The sequence below is a fragment of the Crinia signifera genome, chromosome 4 (assembly GCF_055691185.1).
Source record: "Crinia signifera chromosome 4, ASM5569118v1, whole genome shotgun sequence".
Lineage (NCBI taxonomy): Eukaryota > Metazoa > Chordata > Amphibia > Anura > Myobatrachidae > Crinia > Crinia signifera.
Genome location: NC_139220.1, coordinates 227,408,575 through 227,425,337, shown reverse-complemented (window position 1 = coordinate 227,425,337; position 16,763 = coordinate 227,408,575). Strand labels below are relative to the sequence as shown.

The 16,763-nt window shown below is 45.3% G+C and overlaps 1 protein-coding gene across 1 annotated transcript; it reads left to right on the top strand.

Annotated features, from left to right (window-relative positions):
• Positions 1-1,698: 1,698 nt before the first annotated feature.
• On the top strand, positions 1,699-11,509 carry LOC146072539 (uncharacterized). Its single transcript, XM_083179764.1, has 5 exons — positions 1,699-2,361; positions 4,113-4,320; positions 5,709-5,803; positions 7,403-7,694; positions 11,382-11,509. The coding sequence occupies exons 4-5, from the start codon at positions 7,430-7,432 to the stop codon at positions 11,498-11,500; spliced, it is 384 nt and encodes a 127-aa protein (XP_083035890.1). The 5' UTR covers positions 1,699-2,361; positions 4,113-4,320; positions 5,709-5,803; positions 7,403-7,429; the 3' UTR covers positions 11,501-11,509.
• The last annotated feature ends 5,254 nt before the right edge of the window (positions 11,510-16,763 follow it).

Below are 16,763 nucleotides of genomic sequence, written 5' to 3'. Positions count from 1 at the left end.
GCAGGGGGGACTGGGACGGACGGTGGGCAGCAGTGGGAGCAGGAGCCACACTTTACAAGGGGGAGAGCCGCATGAGGCTCAAGAGCCACGGGTTGGCCACCACTGACCTAGAGTTTAAAGCAGAAAAAACGGAACTTTTAGAATTTTCATTTTTTGACCAAAACGACAGCCCCGGGGGTTATAAACATGTTGATATGGTTGTGATTTTTTTTCTGACTGCGGTTTCAAAACCATGCACCAGAATCCACTTCTTTCAACTCAGTAATACATTTTGGATGTGTACCTAGAGTTTAAAGCAGAAAAAACGGAACTTTTAGAATTTTCATTTTTTGACCAAAACGACAGCCCTGGGGGTTATTAACATGTTGATATGGTTGTGATTTTTTTTCTGACTGCGGTTTCAAAACCATGCACCAGAATCCACTTCTTTCAACTCAGTAATACATTTTGGATGTGTACCTAGAGTTTAAAGCAGAAAAAACAGAACTTTTAGAAATTTCATTTTTTGACCAAAACGACAGCCCCGGGGGTTATAAACATGTTGATATGGTTGTGATTTTTTTTCTGACTGCGGTTTCAAAATAATGCACCAGAATCCACTTCTTTCAACTCAGTAATACATTTTGGATGTGTACCTAGAGTTTAAAGCAGAAAAAAACGGAACTTTTAGAATTTTAATTTTTGACCAAAACGACAGCCCTGGGGGTTATAAACATGTTGATATGGTTGTGATTTTTTTTCTGACTGCGGTTTCAAAACCATGCACCAGAATCCACTTCTTTCAACTCAGTAATACATTTTGGATGTGTACCTAGAGTTTAAAGCAGAAAAAACGGAACTTTTAGAATTTTCATTTTTTGACCAAAACGACAGCCCCGGGGGTTATAAACATGTTGATATGGTTGTGATTTTTTTTCTGACTGCGGTTTCAAAACCATGCACCAGAATCCACTTCTTTCAACTCAGTAATACATTTTGGATGTGTACCTAGAGTTTAAAGCAGAAAAAACTGAACTTTTAGAATTTTAATTTTTTGACCAAAACGACAGCCCCGGGGGTTATAAACATGTTGATATGGATGTGATTTTTTTTCTGACTGCGGTTTCAAAACCATGCACCAGAATCCACTTCTTTCAACTCAGTAATACATTTTGGATGTGTACCTAGAGCAGGGGTGGCCAACTGGTCAGAGGTAAAGAGCCGAAAAATATCGGTAGTCAAGCTAAAGAGCCGACATCATGCGCACGCCGAAGGTGCATGCGCCAAAAAAAGGGGCGTAGTCTATTTTGACCCCTTGGGTGGGTGTGATACAAATATGCCTCCAATAGTGCAGTGCCAGGTATGCCCCTACGGTGCCAGAAAGCTGGTATGCCCCCACAGTGCCAAAAAGCTGGTATGCCCCCACAGTGCCACAAACTGCTATGCTCCCACAGTGCATATTTCCCAGCAGCAGCACTCACCGTTGTTGCTGCTGCTGCCGGGCGGGGAGAGGACAGTCTAGCGTCCCCCTGCAGTCCTGTGATGTCACCGAGGGGAGGAGAGCACAGCACACCGCGCGTCTCCTTCCCCCTCACTTCCCTGTGACTGGGCCGTCCACCAATCAAAGTTCGCTGGCAGGCTCCTGATTGGCTGCTGGCCCGCGAGCTCTAATTGGCAGACGGCCCAGTCACAATGATGTACAGTAAGGGGTAGGAGAGATGCGCGATACGCACTCTCCTCCCCTCAGAAGGAGAAGGGATTCAGGGAATCGGCAGCAGGGGGGACTGGGACGGACGGTGGGCAGCAGTGGGAGCAGGAGCCACACTTTACAAGGGGGAGAGCCGCATGAGGCTCAAGAGCCACGGGTTGGCCACCACTGGTATAGACTGTTACTTGTTTGTATATGTCGCCAGATAATTTAGATAACTATCTTAAAAGTTGTTTTGATGATTTATTAAAACTGTAGAGTAAACTGTAAAGTGCCTATTAAAAGTGGTAGTGATAGGGTTAATAGAATGCATCACATGACCTTCTGCATCACAGTGGTGACCTCTTGCATCACAGTGGTGACCTCTTGCATCACAGTGGTGACCTCCAACGTAACAGTGGTGGAGTCTCTGTGTGTGCACTGTACTTGGCATCACTGTTGGAGCGTAGACACTTTTGCTACTGGTACCACAGCGAGCTTCAGACGTGTTAGCAGTAAGTAAGCAATTTATTACAGGCATCTAGATTCCCTATTTTATCTCTTATTCGTTGTTTTAAAACCTTTTTTTTTTTTAAATAGTGGAAAACCGAGACAATGCGGATGAGCGCGGAGAAGGAAATAATTTTTCTTCAGGGCATGATGGTGGAAATAATTCCACTCCAGCACAGCCTGTAGTAAGTACCAATAAACATCACTCACTCCATGGCACCTCTTAGTAGTATATTGGCATAAATTTGCCCAAATCCTCAGTAGGTGTCATCCCTTCATGTACTATTTTGGTATGTGCTGAAGATGCTCATTTGTCAGCTCATGCTTAGTGGGCCAAATGTACTAAGCCTTGAGAAGTGATTAAAGTACCAGCCAACCAGCCCATAACTGTTAAGGTGCCCATAAACTAGTAAGGTTTATCTTCAGATCTGGCTGGTTGGAACAAAAACATGGTTATGGATGAGTAACAGTTTGTCAGTTTTCCAGCATTTCCAAGCAAATGGTCAACTGTCATTTGCTCTCATCCATAACCATGTTTTTGTTCCAACGAGCCAGAAATGAAGATAAATCTGCGTGTGTATGGCCACCTTTATTTTTCAAGCCCAGCCTGTAATATGACAGTTACAAGCTGATGGGTTGGTACTTTAGTATTCTCCACTTTATCACTTCTCACAGCTTAGTACAGTGGTAGCCAACTCCAGTCCTCGAGAGCTACCAACAATTCACAGTTTCCAGACAACCTAGCTGCTGCACAGTTGCACTCATTACTCACTGACACATTTTAAAAGATCCACAGGTGGAGCTAATTCCTTCACTTGTGATTCTGTGAGGAGATCTGGAAAACATTAACTGTTGGTAGCTCTCGAGGACTGGAGTTGGCTTAGTACATCTGGCATGTGTAATTAGTTGTGACCCTTTCCAGAATTATTGTTTTTAGTTGCCAGCCTATCAAAATGACAGAACAACATAACAGTAATGTGGGAGCTGGTGACTGTGCACGTCCGAATGGAGCAACCCAGGCGAATGCCTCTGTTGGGCACCATCTAGAAGCCACTGAAACATATGAATTTCCCACCATAAAGATGCGGAGCAGCATTAGCTTTTTTTTCTTCTTTTTAATAGTATTATTATTACTATTTATTGAACAAATGTTTCACTTGTTGAAACAGTTTATCAATGAGATATTGCTGGAACAGCAGACCAGTAATGACATTCATATTAATGTCACACTTTAATTCCTATTTACATCTACTTATTGTCCATATATATATAAATGACAGTGGGAGATGGATCATTAGCCTTGTATCTCCTGTTATTGGCAGGATCTATGTTGCCCCTTTAGATCGGCGAAGCAGGTCCTTGCAACAGCAGAATGGATTCATATATAGCTTGAGGTTGTGTTAACCCCTTAAGTGGTATATTTTTTTAATATTTTTAAACAGTCACAGGGTGTGCTTTTAAATTGTAGGGGGGTCACCAATAGGATTCTGGGGGGTTGGCTTAACACTAATGGTTTATGCTGATTACTGGGCACTGCAATCAGCGCTGGTGATCACCAGGGAATTTAGTGACCTACAATAGAAATTGTCCAGGGTGACCAGTGCTGGCAGTGTAGCTGCGGGCATACCACTTAAGTGGTTAAATCATCTGATTTGCAAGGTGCATGCACCCTCTTGCAGATTACCTGCAATGTGGTTCAGGCTCACTGTGTGCATGCGTTGGTGATACCCCCAGTGTTACATTTTTATGTATATGCAGTTCCCAGCTATGGTGGAGCAATGATGGCTGCAGCCCTCCGAACTCTCAGTGACACTTACTTTTTATACATTTGTATATTTAGCAGACATTGGCGCTGATAAAGAGGACACGTGTACTGATGTTTATTAAATTATTCTCCAAAAATAACAATGTTTTTATGAACCTTTCTTCCTGTCAGAGTGAAGAGGAAAGACTGAGGGTCTATGTGGTCTGTGAGCCATATGAGATCAGTCTGGAGGAGATTTTATGGGATCGAATAAATGACTGTATAGCATCCATACACGATGTTCTATCCAGTTATGAGGAGAGGACGTCATCGAGTGATGAGGAAGAATGCATCCCCAGCACCTCAGCAGCCATTCAGCATGAATTTGAAGGGGTACAAGGTAAAAATGCATCAAATAGTTCTAAGAATGTTAAAAAAAAAAGTTTTCCTTTTTCTGTACATCTTATACTGAACTGCAGAAGTTTTCAAATCCGTAACACAGATGACATGAATACCCCTTTCACATCACAAATACCGGATCGTACCCATGATTTTACACTGGTACATCCCGGAGCAACACGGCATTTGCGATGACAGTGACCCACAATAAGCCAGGTCGCTGACATCAGAAAGAAGGCGGAGTGGTGGCACGGGGGAGGAGGCAGCATTTGGAGCTGACACTGCCTCCTCCCTATAGTGTGAATGGGACCCGAGTCGCTCAACCTGGGTCCGACCCAAGTTTAACCCTTCTTTTAACTTGGTTGGAGTGTTGAGTTGCTAGACCCGAGTGATTTGAAATGGCCCTTTCACACTGCACGTCAACCCGGTAACAACTTGGGTCGGAGTCGGGTTATTGTGGGATATGAAAGGGGATATTAGTGATTGGAGTAGGGTTATATAAAACACTAAAAGCTGTCACCAAAAGAGAGACATAAACTTGTAATTTTTTGTTTCTCTCTATCTGCACTTTAAATAAATCCTATCGTCATGCGTTACACAATCCTAATCTTTTATGGGCTTAAGCTGGGTACACACTTAAAAATGTGTATCCTGTCTGGCATCGCTGCCAATGGGACCCTGCATGCAGCAAGGGCATAAATACTTGCCGATGTCTGGTGCATCATTTTATATCCAAGGTGGGCGATGTGAAACTATTGTATTTAGATTGTGGTGTCTCTTTGGCCATCTTTATTTCAACAAGGCCCTTTCTACCACATAAGCTGGGAAGAAGCAGGCAGGAAACAGCTGTCTGAGACTTGGTTTGGCCAATTTGGGTGGCGTGCCCAGCGCTTCTGTAGCAGCTGGGCAGCACCCACCCCCACCTGGGCAGCCCCCACCCCTCCTTATACTCCCTCCTCCCTGCACTGAAGAGATGCCATGCACAGACGGGATGGTGATCTCCGGATCCCCCCGCCCGGGAATGTCACAAAATAGCAAGACTGTCCCACTGTAATCGGTACAGTTGGGAGGTGCCTAATTGGGTTGTGTGGGAATACATACTGCACACATTGGGCCTGATTGTGGTACCAGAGTTCCCTCCTGCGTACATGCGGGGGACCGATCAAATTAGCATTGGAGCCATTGTGTTTTTTGCCTATGAACCCCATGGAGCTGGTCTGAGATGAACTTGACGGAACCTTTGTGGTAACCTCTGCAACAGCGTTGTGAAGAATTTCCAGAACAGTTATTGATTTCCAAAGCAGAAAAAGTGTGTTCAATGTTTTAATATATAAAGATCCCTATTGTGTCTTATTTGTTGTTTTATAATATATGTTCTGTTGTAAATAGTGGCAGACAAAGACACTGCTGATCAGTGTAGAGTTGGAAAGAACCTTTCTTCAGACCATGATGGAGCAAATGCTTCTACCTCAGCACAGCTCATAGTAAGTACTAATAAACCTCACTCCTTCCATGGCACCTCGTAGTATTTTTCCATAAATGTTTTCCAAACCTATCCTCAGTAGGTGTCACCCCCTTCATGTCACGTTTTTGTTATGTGCTGTAGATTACGCCCACTCTAGGTCACCTCTTACACACTGGGCCAGATGTACTAAGTGAAAGTGATAATGTAGCAACAAAAAAACAGCCTGTAACCTGGCAGTTAGGAGCTGATTGGCTGGTACAATATCACTCTCCACTTCACTTTTCAAGGCTTAGTACATATGGCTCGCTATGTGTAATTAGTTGTGACCCTTTCCAGGATGATTAATATTATAAATAATATATAGTAGCACTCTTGAAACTTTTATGTATATTCAATGCGGGCTACGAGCAGTGCCGATAGCTCCCCATCAGAGTATTCAACCCCGCCCCCTTCACTCAATGTTTCCACCGCGCTGGTTCTTTTTAGCGAGGTGGAAATGGGGAGTATGGCCATCAAAAGGGCTGGGCTCATCACAAACTGCAGCGGGCTTGCTGCATTTGCAGGTGAACCTCGCCGTTTAAGGGTATCCTCACCATCAGGAGCCCTCTGACGGTGAGGACTTTTGCAAAACATTGAATACAGTGAGGGGGGGTTGGACGGCTTAGATGGCTTTTCCTCACCAAAAAAAAGCCATCCTCACCATACACCCCCCCCCCTCGCCGCTTGCATTGAATATACCCCTTTAAGTACAGCCGTAAACGTGAGATGATGCTTTCTAACATTTTAAGGAAATGCTAAATTAGACTTAACCCTTTGAGTTCCAAGTGAATTTGTCAAAATATGTGTGAAAATTGCCAAGAAAACCGTTTTATTTATTATAATGACCTGTAATGTTCACCTTAAATAGGAAATATAATATAACTTAACACAACCTTTTTCATTTGAATTTATGTAACAAATGTGAGCGACTGTAGCACAGAGCTGTTGGCACTCAAAGCGTAATTGTCTAAAAGCTTTGTGTATGGAACGTGCAGGTGAAGGATCTGCTTACAGTTTTTGGGGATCCCTTACAGACAAGCAGGCTCTGAGCTCTCTGAATAGTCTATTTCTTTAGTCCTATTTTTTTTCTTTTAAGCCGAGCACGAAAAGCCTGAGCGCTACACAATTTGTAACTGATAGATTTAGTCAAATATTTTGTGGCGCACTTTCAGCGCCAATAAAAACTGTTACTTGTTGTCACCGTTTATCAATAAAATATTGCTGGTCCAGCAGACTAATAATATTTATTTATATTAATATCACTCTTTTATTCCTTTTTATGCTTATTTTGCTTGTTGTCCATAGCCATAAGAGACAAAGGGGGAGATGTATCATTAGCCCTGTATCTTCCATTATTTGGCAGTACCTACCTCACCCATTTAGCATGGCGAAGCAGGTCCCTGCAACGGCAGAATGTAGCAATAGCCGGCTTGAGGGAGAGTGTTTCTGACTTGCTCTCTCCCACTCTTGTGGGTTACCTTCATTGTGATTCAGGCTTTTTTATATGCACAATTGCCATCTGCATATATCTTGTTTTAGTCTAAAACAGCGGTTTTTTTTTAACCTTTCTTCCTGTCAGAGTGATAAGGAAAGACTGAAAGTCCTTATGGACTGCGGGCCCTGTGAGTACGATGAGGACGGGCGGGAATTATGGGATCTACCATTTGCAAGATACCGTTTCACAGATTTGCAGCCAATTCAGGAGGAATCTAATGATGAGGAATGGGCGTCCTCTGGTGACGAGGAACGTCAATCATCAAGTGATGAGGAATATGCACCAATTAGTGATCATGAATGTGCAGCAAAATATAATGACGTTTGCATTCCCAGCTGCTCTGCAGCCAATAGTCACGAATATGAAGGGGAACCAGGTAAATATGCATCTTTATTTCTCATGAATGTTACATATTTTATTTCCTTTTTCTATACAACTTTTACTGAATTGCAGCAGAATTATTGTCCACAGTACACAGAGATGGCACTTAGTGAATGGAGTAAGGTTTAATAAAACACAAGAATGTAAACTTAGTGCACAAATGAGTGTTCTGTTATAATGCCTCATTATGTCTGTACACTGACTTTGTTATATTACTCACAGCCGTTATATATTACTGAGCAGTATGCAGACTGGAGCAGTATACATTGGTGGTGATGGCAGGCTTGATTCTCGCAGCTTGCTTGAAGATAAATCCGGTTTTCTTTTTAATCAGTTATAATTTACTGATTAACTACGCCGACATTCATCAAGTCGGAATATGTTGACAGACAGTCCCTAATCTTCTCAGTGACTTTCCTGGTCCCTATAACAGTGACTGATTCCGGCTTCTTGTCATGTGAGGAGCAGATTATCTCTAACTGCAGCCTATCCCTATCTCTGCCGTCCCGCAGCAGCCTATCCCTATCTCTGCCGTCCCGCAGAAGCCTATGCCTATCTCTGCCGTCCCGCAGCAGCCTATCCCTATCTCTCCCGTCCTGCATTCTATCCCTTTCTCTCCCATCCTTCATCCTATCCCTTTCTCTCCCATCCTTCATCCAATCCCTATCTCTCCCGTCCCGCAGCCTATCCCTAACCCTCCCATCCCGCATCCTATCCCTTCCTGCATCCTATCCCCCTCTCTCCCGTCCCGCATCCTATCCCCCTCTCTCCCGTCCCGCATCCTATCCCTCTCTCTCCCGTCCCGCATCCTATCCCCCTCTCTCCCGTCCCGCAGCCTATCCCTCTCTCTTCCATCCAGCATCCTATCCCTCTCTCTCCCGTCCCGCATCCTATCCCTCTCTCTCCCGTCCCGCATCCTATCCCTCTCTCTCCCGTCTCGCAGCCTATCCCTCTCTCTCCCGTCCCGCAGCCTAGCCCCCTCTCTCCCGTCCCGCATCCTATCCCTCTCTCTCCCGTCCCGCAGCCTAGCCCCCTCTCTCCCGTCCCGCATCCTATCCCTCTCTCTCCCGTCCCGCATCCTATCCCTCTCTCTCCCGTCCCGCATCCTATCCCTCTCTCTCCCGTCCCGCATCCTATCCCTCTCTCTCCCGTCCCGCAGCCTATCCCCCTCTCTCCCGTCTCGCAGCCTATTCCTCTTCTATTCATCAAGTCGGAAAATGTTGACAGACAGTCCCTAAGCTTCTCAGGGACTTTCCTGGTCCCTATAACAGTGACTGATTCCGGCTTCTTGTCATGTGAGGAGCAGATTATCTCTAACTGCAACCTATCCCTATCTCTGCCGTCCCGCAGCAGCCTATGCCTATCTCTGCCGTCCCGCAGCAGCCTATCCCTATCTCTCCCGTCCTGCATTCTATCCCTTTCTCTCCCATCCTTCATCCTATCCCTTTCTCTCCCATCCTTCATCCAATCCCTATCTCTCCCGTCCCGCAGCCTATCCCTAACCCTCCCATCCCGCATCCTATCCCTTCCTGCATCCTATCCCCCTCTCTCCCGTCCCGCATCCTATCCCCCTCTCTCCCGTCCCGCAGCCTATCCCTCTCTCTTCCGTCCCGCATCCTATCCCTCTCTCTCCCGTCCCGCATCCTATCCCTCTCTCTCCCGTCCCGCATCCTATCCCTCTCTCTCCCGTCTCGCAGCCTATCCCTCTCTCTCCCGTCCCGCAGCCTAGCCCCCTCTCTCCCGTCCCGCATCCTATCCCTCTCTCTCCCGTCCCGCATCCTATCCCTCTCTCTCCCGTCCCGCATCCTATCCCTCTCTCTCCCGTCCCGCATCCTATCCCTCTCTCTCCTGTCCCGCAGCCTATCCCTCTCTCTCCCGTCCCGCAGCCTAGCCCCCTCTCTCCCGTCTCGCAGCCTATCCCTCTCTCTTCCGTCCTGCAGCCTATCCCTAACCCTCCCATCCCGCATCCTATCCCTTCCTGCATCCTATCCCCCTCTCTCCCGTCCCGCATCCTATCCCCCTCTCTCCCGTCCCGCAGCCTATCCCTCTCTCTTCTGTCCCGCATCCTATCCCTCTCTCTCCCGTCCCGCAGCCTATCCCTCTCCCGTCCCGCATCCTATCCCTCTCTCTGCCGTCCCGCAGCCTATCCCTCTCTCTTCCGTCCCGCATCCTATCCCTCTCTCTCCCGTCCCGCATCCTATCCCTCTCTCTCCCGTCCCGCATCCTATCCCTCTCTCTCCCGTCCCGCATCCTATCCCTCTCTCTCCCGTCCCGCATCCTATCCCTCTCTCTCCCGTCTCGCAGCCTATCCCTCTCTCTCCCGTCCCGCAGCCTAGCCCTATCTGAGCAGTACGCGGACTTTGGGTCAAACGTAATTTTTACGTTTTGCGTGAATAAATGAGTAATTCCTTACTGGCTACTGTTCTCCATAATAAACTAGAGGGTTTCCAATGTTTGGCCAAGCTGAATCCTGTATAAAACATCAGTGGGCACCGTGTGGATGTGTCTGTGCATATATACACCACAAACAATAAATCTAACTTTGCAAGCTTGTGATGCCGCAATGTGATACCTTGGAGAGGCACATCACACTGAATTGAATTCCCCTATAGCGGCATATAGGAAGAACCTATAGCCCTCAGCCCCAATATGCTGCATTCTGCAGGAAAAGTGAGATTTCCATGTAAAACTAAATGCGTCATGTTAAGCGTCTCTCCAGTCCTCTTATATCACTTCACAGTCAATGGGTTCGGCACCAGACAGTTGACATGCACATGGTAGTCATAGGGAGTTGACACGGCCAAAAGGTCAACGTGTAAATGGTTGACACATGAAAAGGTTAACATGAGTATTTCATGTTTGATTGGTGTCAATTTGTAGATTATATCCTGTGGACACCAACTTAGTATGGAAAGTCATGTCGACCATGTGCATGTCGATTGCGGTGTCGACCTGTTGACCTATCATCAAACGACAGTCTAGGACACTGTACAATACTATAGTATACTATACTGCACTATAGCTTAGTTCTGTATTCCTGCTGGGTTTAAAATCAGAGCCAGATCTGTACTTTGCCTGTTACTGATAGAGATAAGCTAGCCTTTGTGACATGATGAGCATGCTGGGATTTGTAGTTTAAATAGCGAACTAAAGAGCAAAAAGTGGTGATTACCTGTAATATACCTTAATTATGCACATTTATGTTCTTCCTAAGCACTTTTATTGATAATAATTATACTTGTTGAATGAGGGTCCATCTAACGTTGTGCTTTATATATTTATCTGTCATCAGTTTTTTTATATAGCATATATTCCACAGTGCTTGACAGAGTATTTGGACATTCACATCAGTCCCCAGTGGAGCTTAGGAGTCTTTGACTAGGTATTAGGGGGGGACGGCTAGGCACATAGAAGGGGGGGTTAGGGTTTGGCTGTGTGGCGGGTGGGGGTCGGTGTTAGGATTAGATGGTGCGCTACGGGGGCTGGGCACTAACGGAGAATTAGGGTTAGGCTGCAAGGGTTAGGGTTAAATTGAGGGTGCAGGGAGAAGGTAAGTATACTTACTTGACCCTTGTCGGGATTCCCTCCACCTTAATGTCAGTGTCTGTATTATGAACACTGGCATCTCCACCGCCGGTCATCTGTATGTACTCTGAATGTTCCTTGTTTCCAATTCTGGTAGGAAGAACATCAAAGAGGAAGACAGAGGATAAGACGTATGATTCCAGTGATGAAGATGAACCCCCAATGAAAAAAACTAAAAAAACCAACAGATATGTGTCTGATGAGGATGATGGGTGAACTTAGAATGGCTGCTTGCTATATATACTGTTTCTATTTCTTTTAAATTAAAAAAGGTAGGTTTAGAAACAATGTCCTGAGTTTGTGACTTTCTTCCTCATGTATACTGTAAGGTCACTTTTGCTTTGTAAAGGGGATCTGGGACTTAAGGTGTGTACACACGGTGCGATTCAGGCTAATGGACGATTTTGACTATCCTCTTTCTACTATGTGATATTGGCTAACTCATGGGTTCTATTCCCACCATGGCTCTAACTATGCTGAGTTTGTATATTCTCCCAATGCTTGTGTGTGTCTCCTCTGGTCCCCCCCCCCCCCCCCCCGGGGAGCAAAGCCTGCGCGAGTACCAGGGTTTTCGTCAATCCCTGCAAACTACACATTTGTGCCCTACTGCTAAGGTTGCCACCTCTCCCAGATTTCCAGGATTCTCCCTGATTAGGTGGCAACCCTCCAGGAGGCTTTTCCAGTCACCCGGATTCCGGGATTCTCCCGGAATTCGGGTGCCTGGACAGCCTCCGCCTGCACTACTGTTACTTAATGGTAGAAGCCTCCCTTATTGCCTTGGAGACGGAGCGTCATCGCGCCACATCCGGCTCCATCCCCTGCAGCGTCAGCAGCGGCTCCTCTGCGTTGCCAGCGTACTTCACAACAGGGTCTGCCGGCCCACGAAGAGAAACGGGTGGAAGATGTCGGGAAAGCTCCTTTTGTGCAGGTAGTTCCGCTCCAGGGTGAGGTGGGCAGTGGCAAACAGCAGGCAGTCCTGGCTGTGTAGAAAGCGCTGCTAGCAGGAAATCTGCATATCCAGGTTCAAGCAGCTTTGTTTTGGTGCAAGACAGGATTAGCCAGCTGTCAGTACATCCAGCACTCCTCCTCATGCGCGCTGTTCATGGGGCACCGCAGCTCTGTTCCGTGCCCTCTGATCTGTTCCCTGTGTCAACTCATGCTGTCCAAATTTTCTCATCACTACAGAAGCTAGCAGCATTGGATCACTGGTGATACAGGGGGGCCAGCCTGTGGTGTCCTATTATTATTATTATACAGGGGAAGCAGGCTGTGGTGTCCTCCTATTATACAGTTGGAGCAGCCTATGGTGTCCTATTTTTATTATCATACAGGGGGAGCAGCCTGTGGTGTCCTGATATTCTTATACAGGGGGAGCAGCCTGTAGTGTCCTGTTAGTATAATTATTATAGAGGTGGAGAATACTGTGGCATCCTGCTGCTGTTGTTATTATTATTATACAGGCGGAGCAGGGGGTTTCCCAGCCCATCACCACCACACCTCTGATGGAGCTAATGTTTGAAGGAGCACTACATAGGGGGCACAGGAGTATTGTATAGATGGCAGAGGAGCACTGCAGGGGTGGACCTGCACTGGGAAGTTTTGGCACTCACTGCGTATGAGCACTGCATAGACGGTAAAGGAGCACGATGATGGGGAGTACACTGTCATCCAGGGAGAACTGTGTAGACTGGAGATGTTGCAGGTTTGTGATGCGATGCATATGCAGCTATACAATCCTTCCCTGGTACACATCCATGTGTAGGAATGTGCAAGGGCTGAGACATGGGGTGACAGGTAGGGTTGCCACCTCTCCCGGGATTTTCCGGGTGTCTGAAAAAGCCTCCATCCTCTCCCTAGTGGCCACACTAGCCAGTACTGACTCCCCCCGTCCGTGCCACATGACGCTGTGAGTATTTGATTTTGTCCAGCAGGCCAGCCGTCGCCGCCCACCCACCTGGTGGTCACGTGCCTCCCCGACTCCAGCCCCTGGACACTCTCTGCTGCTACTCCGCCTCCGAGTCCCGGCTGGGCTAAATTCTGCCGGCGCAGCCCAGTCCGGCCAGCCAGTATTAGGTGAATACACAACTGCACTATTTGCACTTTGAGCGCATCCTGATGAAAAAGCGTCCTGCCTTGAAACGTCGATGATGCCCATGTGATGCCACCTGTACCACCTTGAACATTAAATTTTCTTCTTAAATCCATTGAGTGCCGCTGTCTGTTCTATTTGGGTCCCCTGGAGGCACCATAGGACTTTGGAATATAAATATATATATATATACAGTCGGGCAAAAAAGTATTTAGTCAGCCACCAATTGTGCAAGTTCTCCCACTTAAAAAGATGAGAGAGGCCTGTAATTTTCATCATAGGTATACCTCAACTATGAGAGACAAAATGAGGAAAAAAAATCCAGAAAATGACATTGTCTGATTTTTAAAGAATTTATTTGCAAATTATGGTGGAAAATAAGTATTTGGTCAAAAACAAACAAGCAAGATTTCTTGCTCTCACAGACCTGTAACTTCTTCTGTAAGAGGCTCCTCTGTCCTCCACTCGTTACCTGTATTAATGACACCTGTTTGAACTCTTTATCTATATAAAAGACACCTGTCCAACACTTCAAACAGTCACACTCCAAACTCCACTATGGCCAAGAGCAAAGAGCTGTCAAAGGACACCAGAAACAAAATTGTAGACCTGCACCAGGCTGGGAAGACTGAATCTGCAATAGGTAAGCAGCTTGGTGTGAAGAAATCAACTGTGGGAGCAATTATTAGGAAATGGAAGGCATACAAGACCACTGATAGTCTCCCTCGATCTGGGGCTCCCCGCAAGATCTCACCCCGTGGGGTCAAAATGATCACAAGAACGGTGATCAAAAATCCCAGAACCACACGGGGGGACCTAGTGAATGACCTGCTGAGAGCTGGGACCAAAGTAACAAAGGCTACCATCAGTAACACACTACGCCGCCAGGGACTCAAATCCTGCAGTGCCAGACGTGTCCCCCTGCTAAAGGCAGTACATGTGCAGGCCCGTCTGAAGTTTGCTAGAGAGCATTTGGATGATCCAGAAGAGGATTGGGAGAATGTCATATGGTCAGATGAAACCAAAATAGAACTTTTTGGTAACAACTCTACTCGTCGTGTTTGGAGGAGAAAGAATGCTGAGTTGCATCCAAAGAACACCATACCTACTGTAAAGCATGGGGGTGGAAACATCATGCTTTGGGGCTGTTTTTCTGCAAAGGGAACAGGACGACTGCTCCGTGTAAAGGAAAGAATGAATGGGGCCATGTATCGTCAGATTTTGAGTGAAAACCTCCTTCCATCAGCAAGGGCATTGAAGATGAAACGTGGCTGGGTCTTTCAGCATGACAACGATCCCAAACACACTGCCCGGGTAACAAAGGAGTGGCTTCGTAAGAAGCATTTCAAGGTCCTGGAGTGGCCGAGCCAGTCTCCAGATCTCAACCCCATAGAAAATCTTTGGAGGGAGTTGAAAGTCCGTGTTGCCCAGCGACAGCCCCAAAACATCACTGCTCTAGAGGAGATCTGCATGGAGGAATGGGCCAAAATACCAGCAACAGTTTGTGAAAACCTTGTGAAGACTTACAGAAAACGTTTGACCTCTGTCATTGCCAACAAAGGGTATATAACAAAGTACTGAGATGAACTTTTGTTATTGACCAAATACTTATTTTCCACCATAATTTGCAAATAAATTCTTTAAAAATCAGACAATGTCATTTTCTTGATTTTTTTTCCTCATTTTGTCTCTCATAGTTGAGGTATACCTATGATGAAAATTACAGGCCTCTCTCATCTTTTTAAGTGGGAGAACTTGTACAATTGGTGGCTGACTAAATACTTTTTTGCCCGACTGTATATATATATTTATATTCCAAAGATAGAAGGGAGTTCAGAGTGCGCCTCAAATTACAATCACAAATAATACTTCAATGAGTTACAATAAAATGTTTTTAAAAAAACAACTTTTATTCAAAAGTGTCTTCTGCAAGATGTCGGTAGCCCAACGCGTTTCGTCAAAAACTTGACTTCCTCAGGGGCATTATAGCAGATTTGTACAGACAGATTTCACACTGTGAATCATAATAAAATCAGTGTGATTTTACACATACATAAAATGAATACAATACAAAAATGTTTTATATATATAAAACGAGAAGAGCATGATGAAGGGAAGGAGAAAAAATCAAGGACGAGGAGGATGAAGGAGAGGTCATTAAATAAGAATAATTTTTCTTAGGAGAGGTCTAATCAATATGACCACCAATACATAAACTGTAGTGCATAGAAAAAGGACCTTATTCAGGAAAAAAGGTGATTAAAACCAGTAGTGTTGCCATTCAATAATTAATGGAGGAAAAAGAAAGAATAAGAACCCAGTGAGGAGTAATTAATTTGGATTATTAATCATACCGAAAGCAAATTTCGTGGATAGAATTCTTGCAATTAAGGGACCAGATTTCCCAAATAAAGAATCAACTCGCAATCCTAAGCAGAAAAATGATAGCCTTGCTGTAAAGGTGCATTGTAAACCTCAATTTTGACCGAGACAGGTGTTGGTAATTACATACCCCTGATGATCAGGTATAGCAATAAATACTGGCTGTTCAGTGTATTCCAAGTCAGGTGAGTTGGTTTTAGGGGGAATTGATTACCCCAAGTTTCCACAAAACAGGGTAACAGGAAAATCAGGCTATAAAATGAAAAACATTGTCTCCTTTCAATAGATGCATAGAAGATTTTCAAATATGTGACAGTATTCGAATTCATAATGATAGCAGGCACTTACCAAGCAGGAGCTAAACCGGATGTGGATACCAGGATTCCAAAGTGCTGAATGAAATCCTGAACTCCTCTCAGGTTATTTATGGGGCTAGCATGATTAAGTCTCAAAAAATGCTATAAAGCCACCCTTTGAGATGTGGAACTTAATTGGAGACATGAACCTCCTACTTATATTTATATCAGGAGTGTGAAACCGTGGAAAAAAAAAAAAACATAAATAAATAATAAATAAAAAAATAAATAAAATTAAAATAAATAAAAAAAAAAAATACCTTTAAAATCCTTAATTACGTTATGGAACGCATGGGGATCGCGCCCTGTGTTCCAAATGGCGGCCATACTGTTTCCTTTATGTTTTTTAGATATCACCGATAAATGACCTTAGCATATAAATTCAATCCGGCACTTACTAGCAATATCAATATCTGGATCATGCTAAACGAGATATTTATTAAAAGAGACTAAATTGTACAGTGCGTTGTCCGCACTGTAGGTACGGTGCACTTCCTGGATTGCAAAGCGCATCCTGAATAATGTGCACTTTCGGATTGGTGGAACGCACTCTGCGTTCCATATCTTCTAATACACTCCAGACAACTGTTTCCGGCTGGGTGAAACGCAAATGGCGTTCCATCGCATTACAGTGTATACTTCCGGCTCCGTG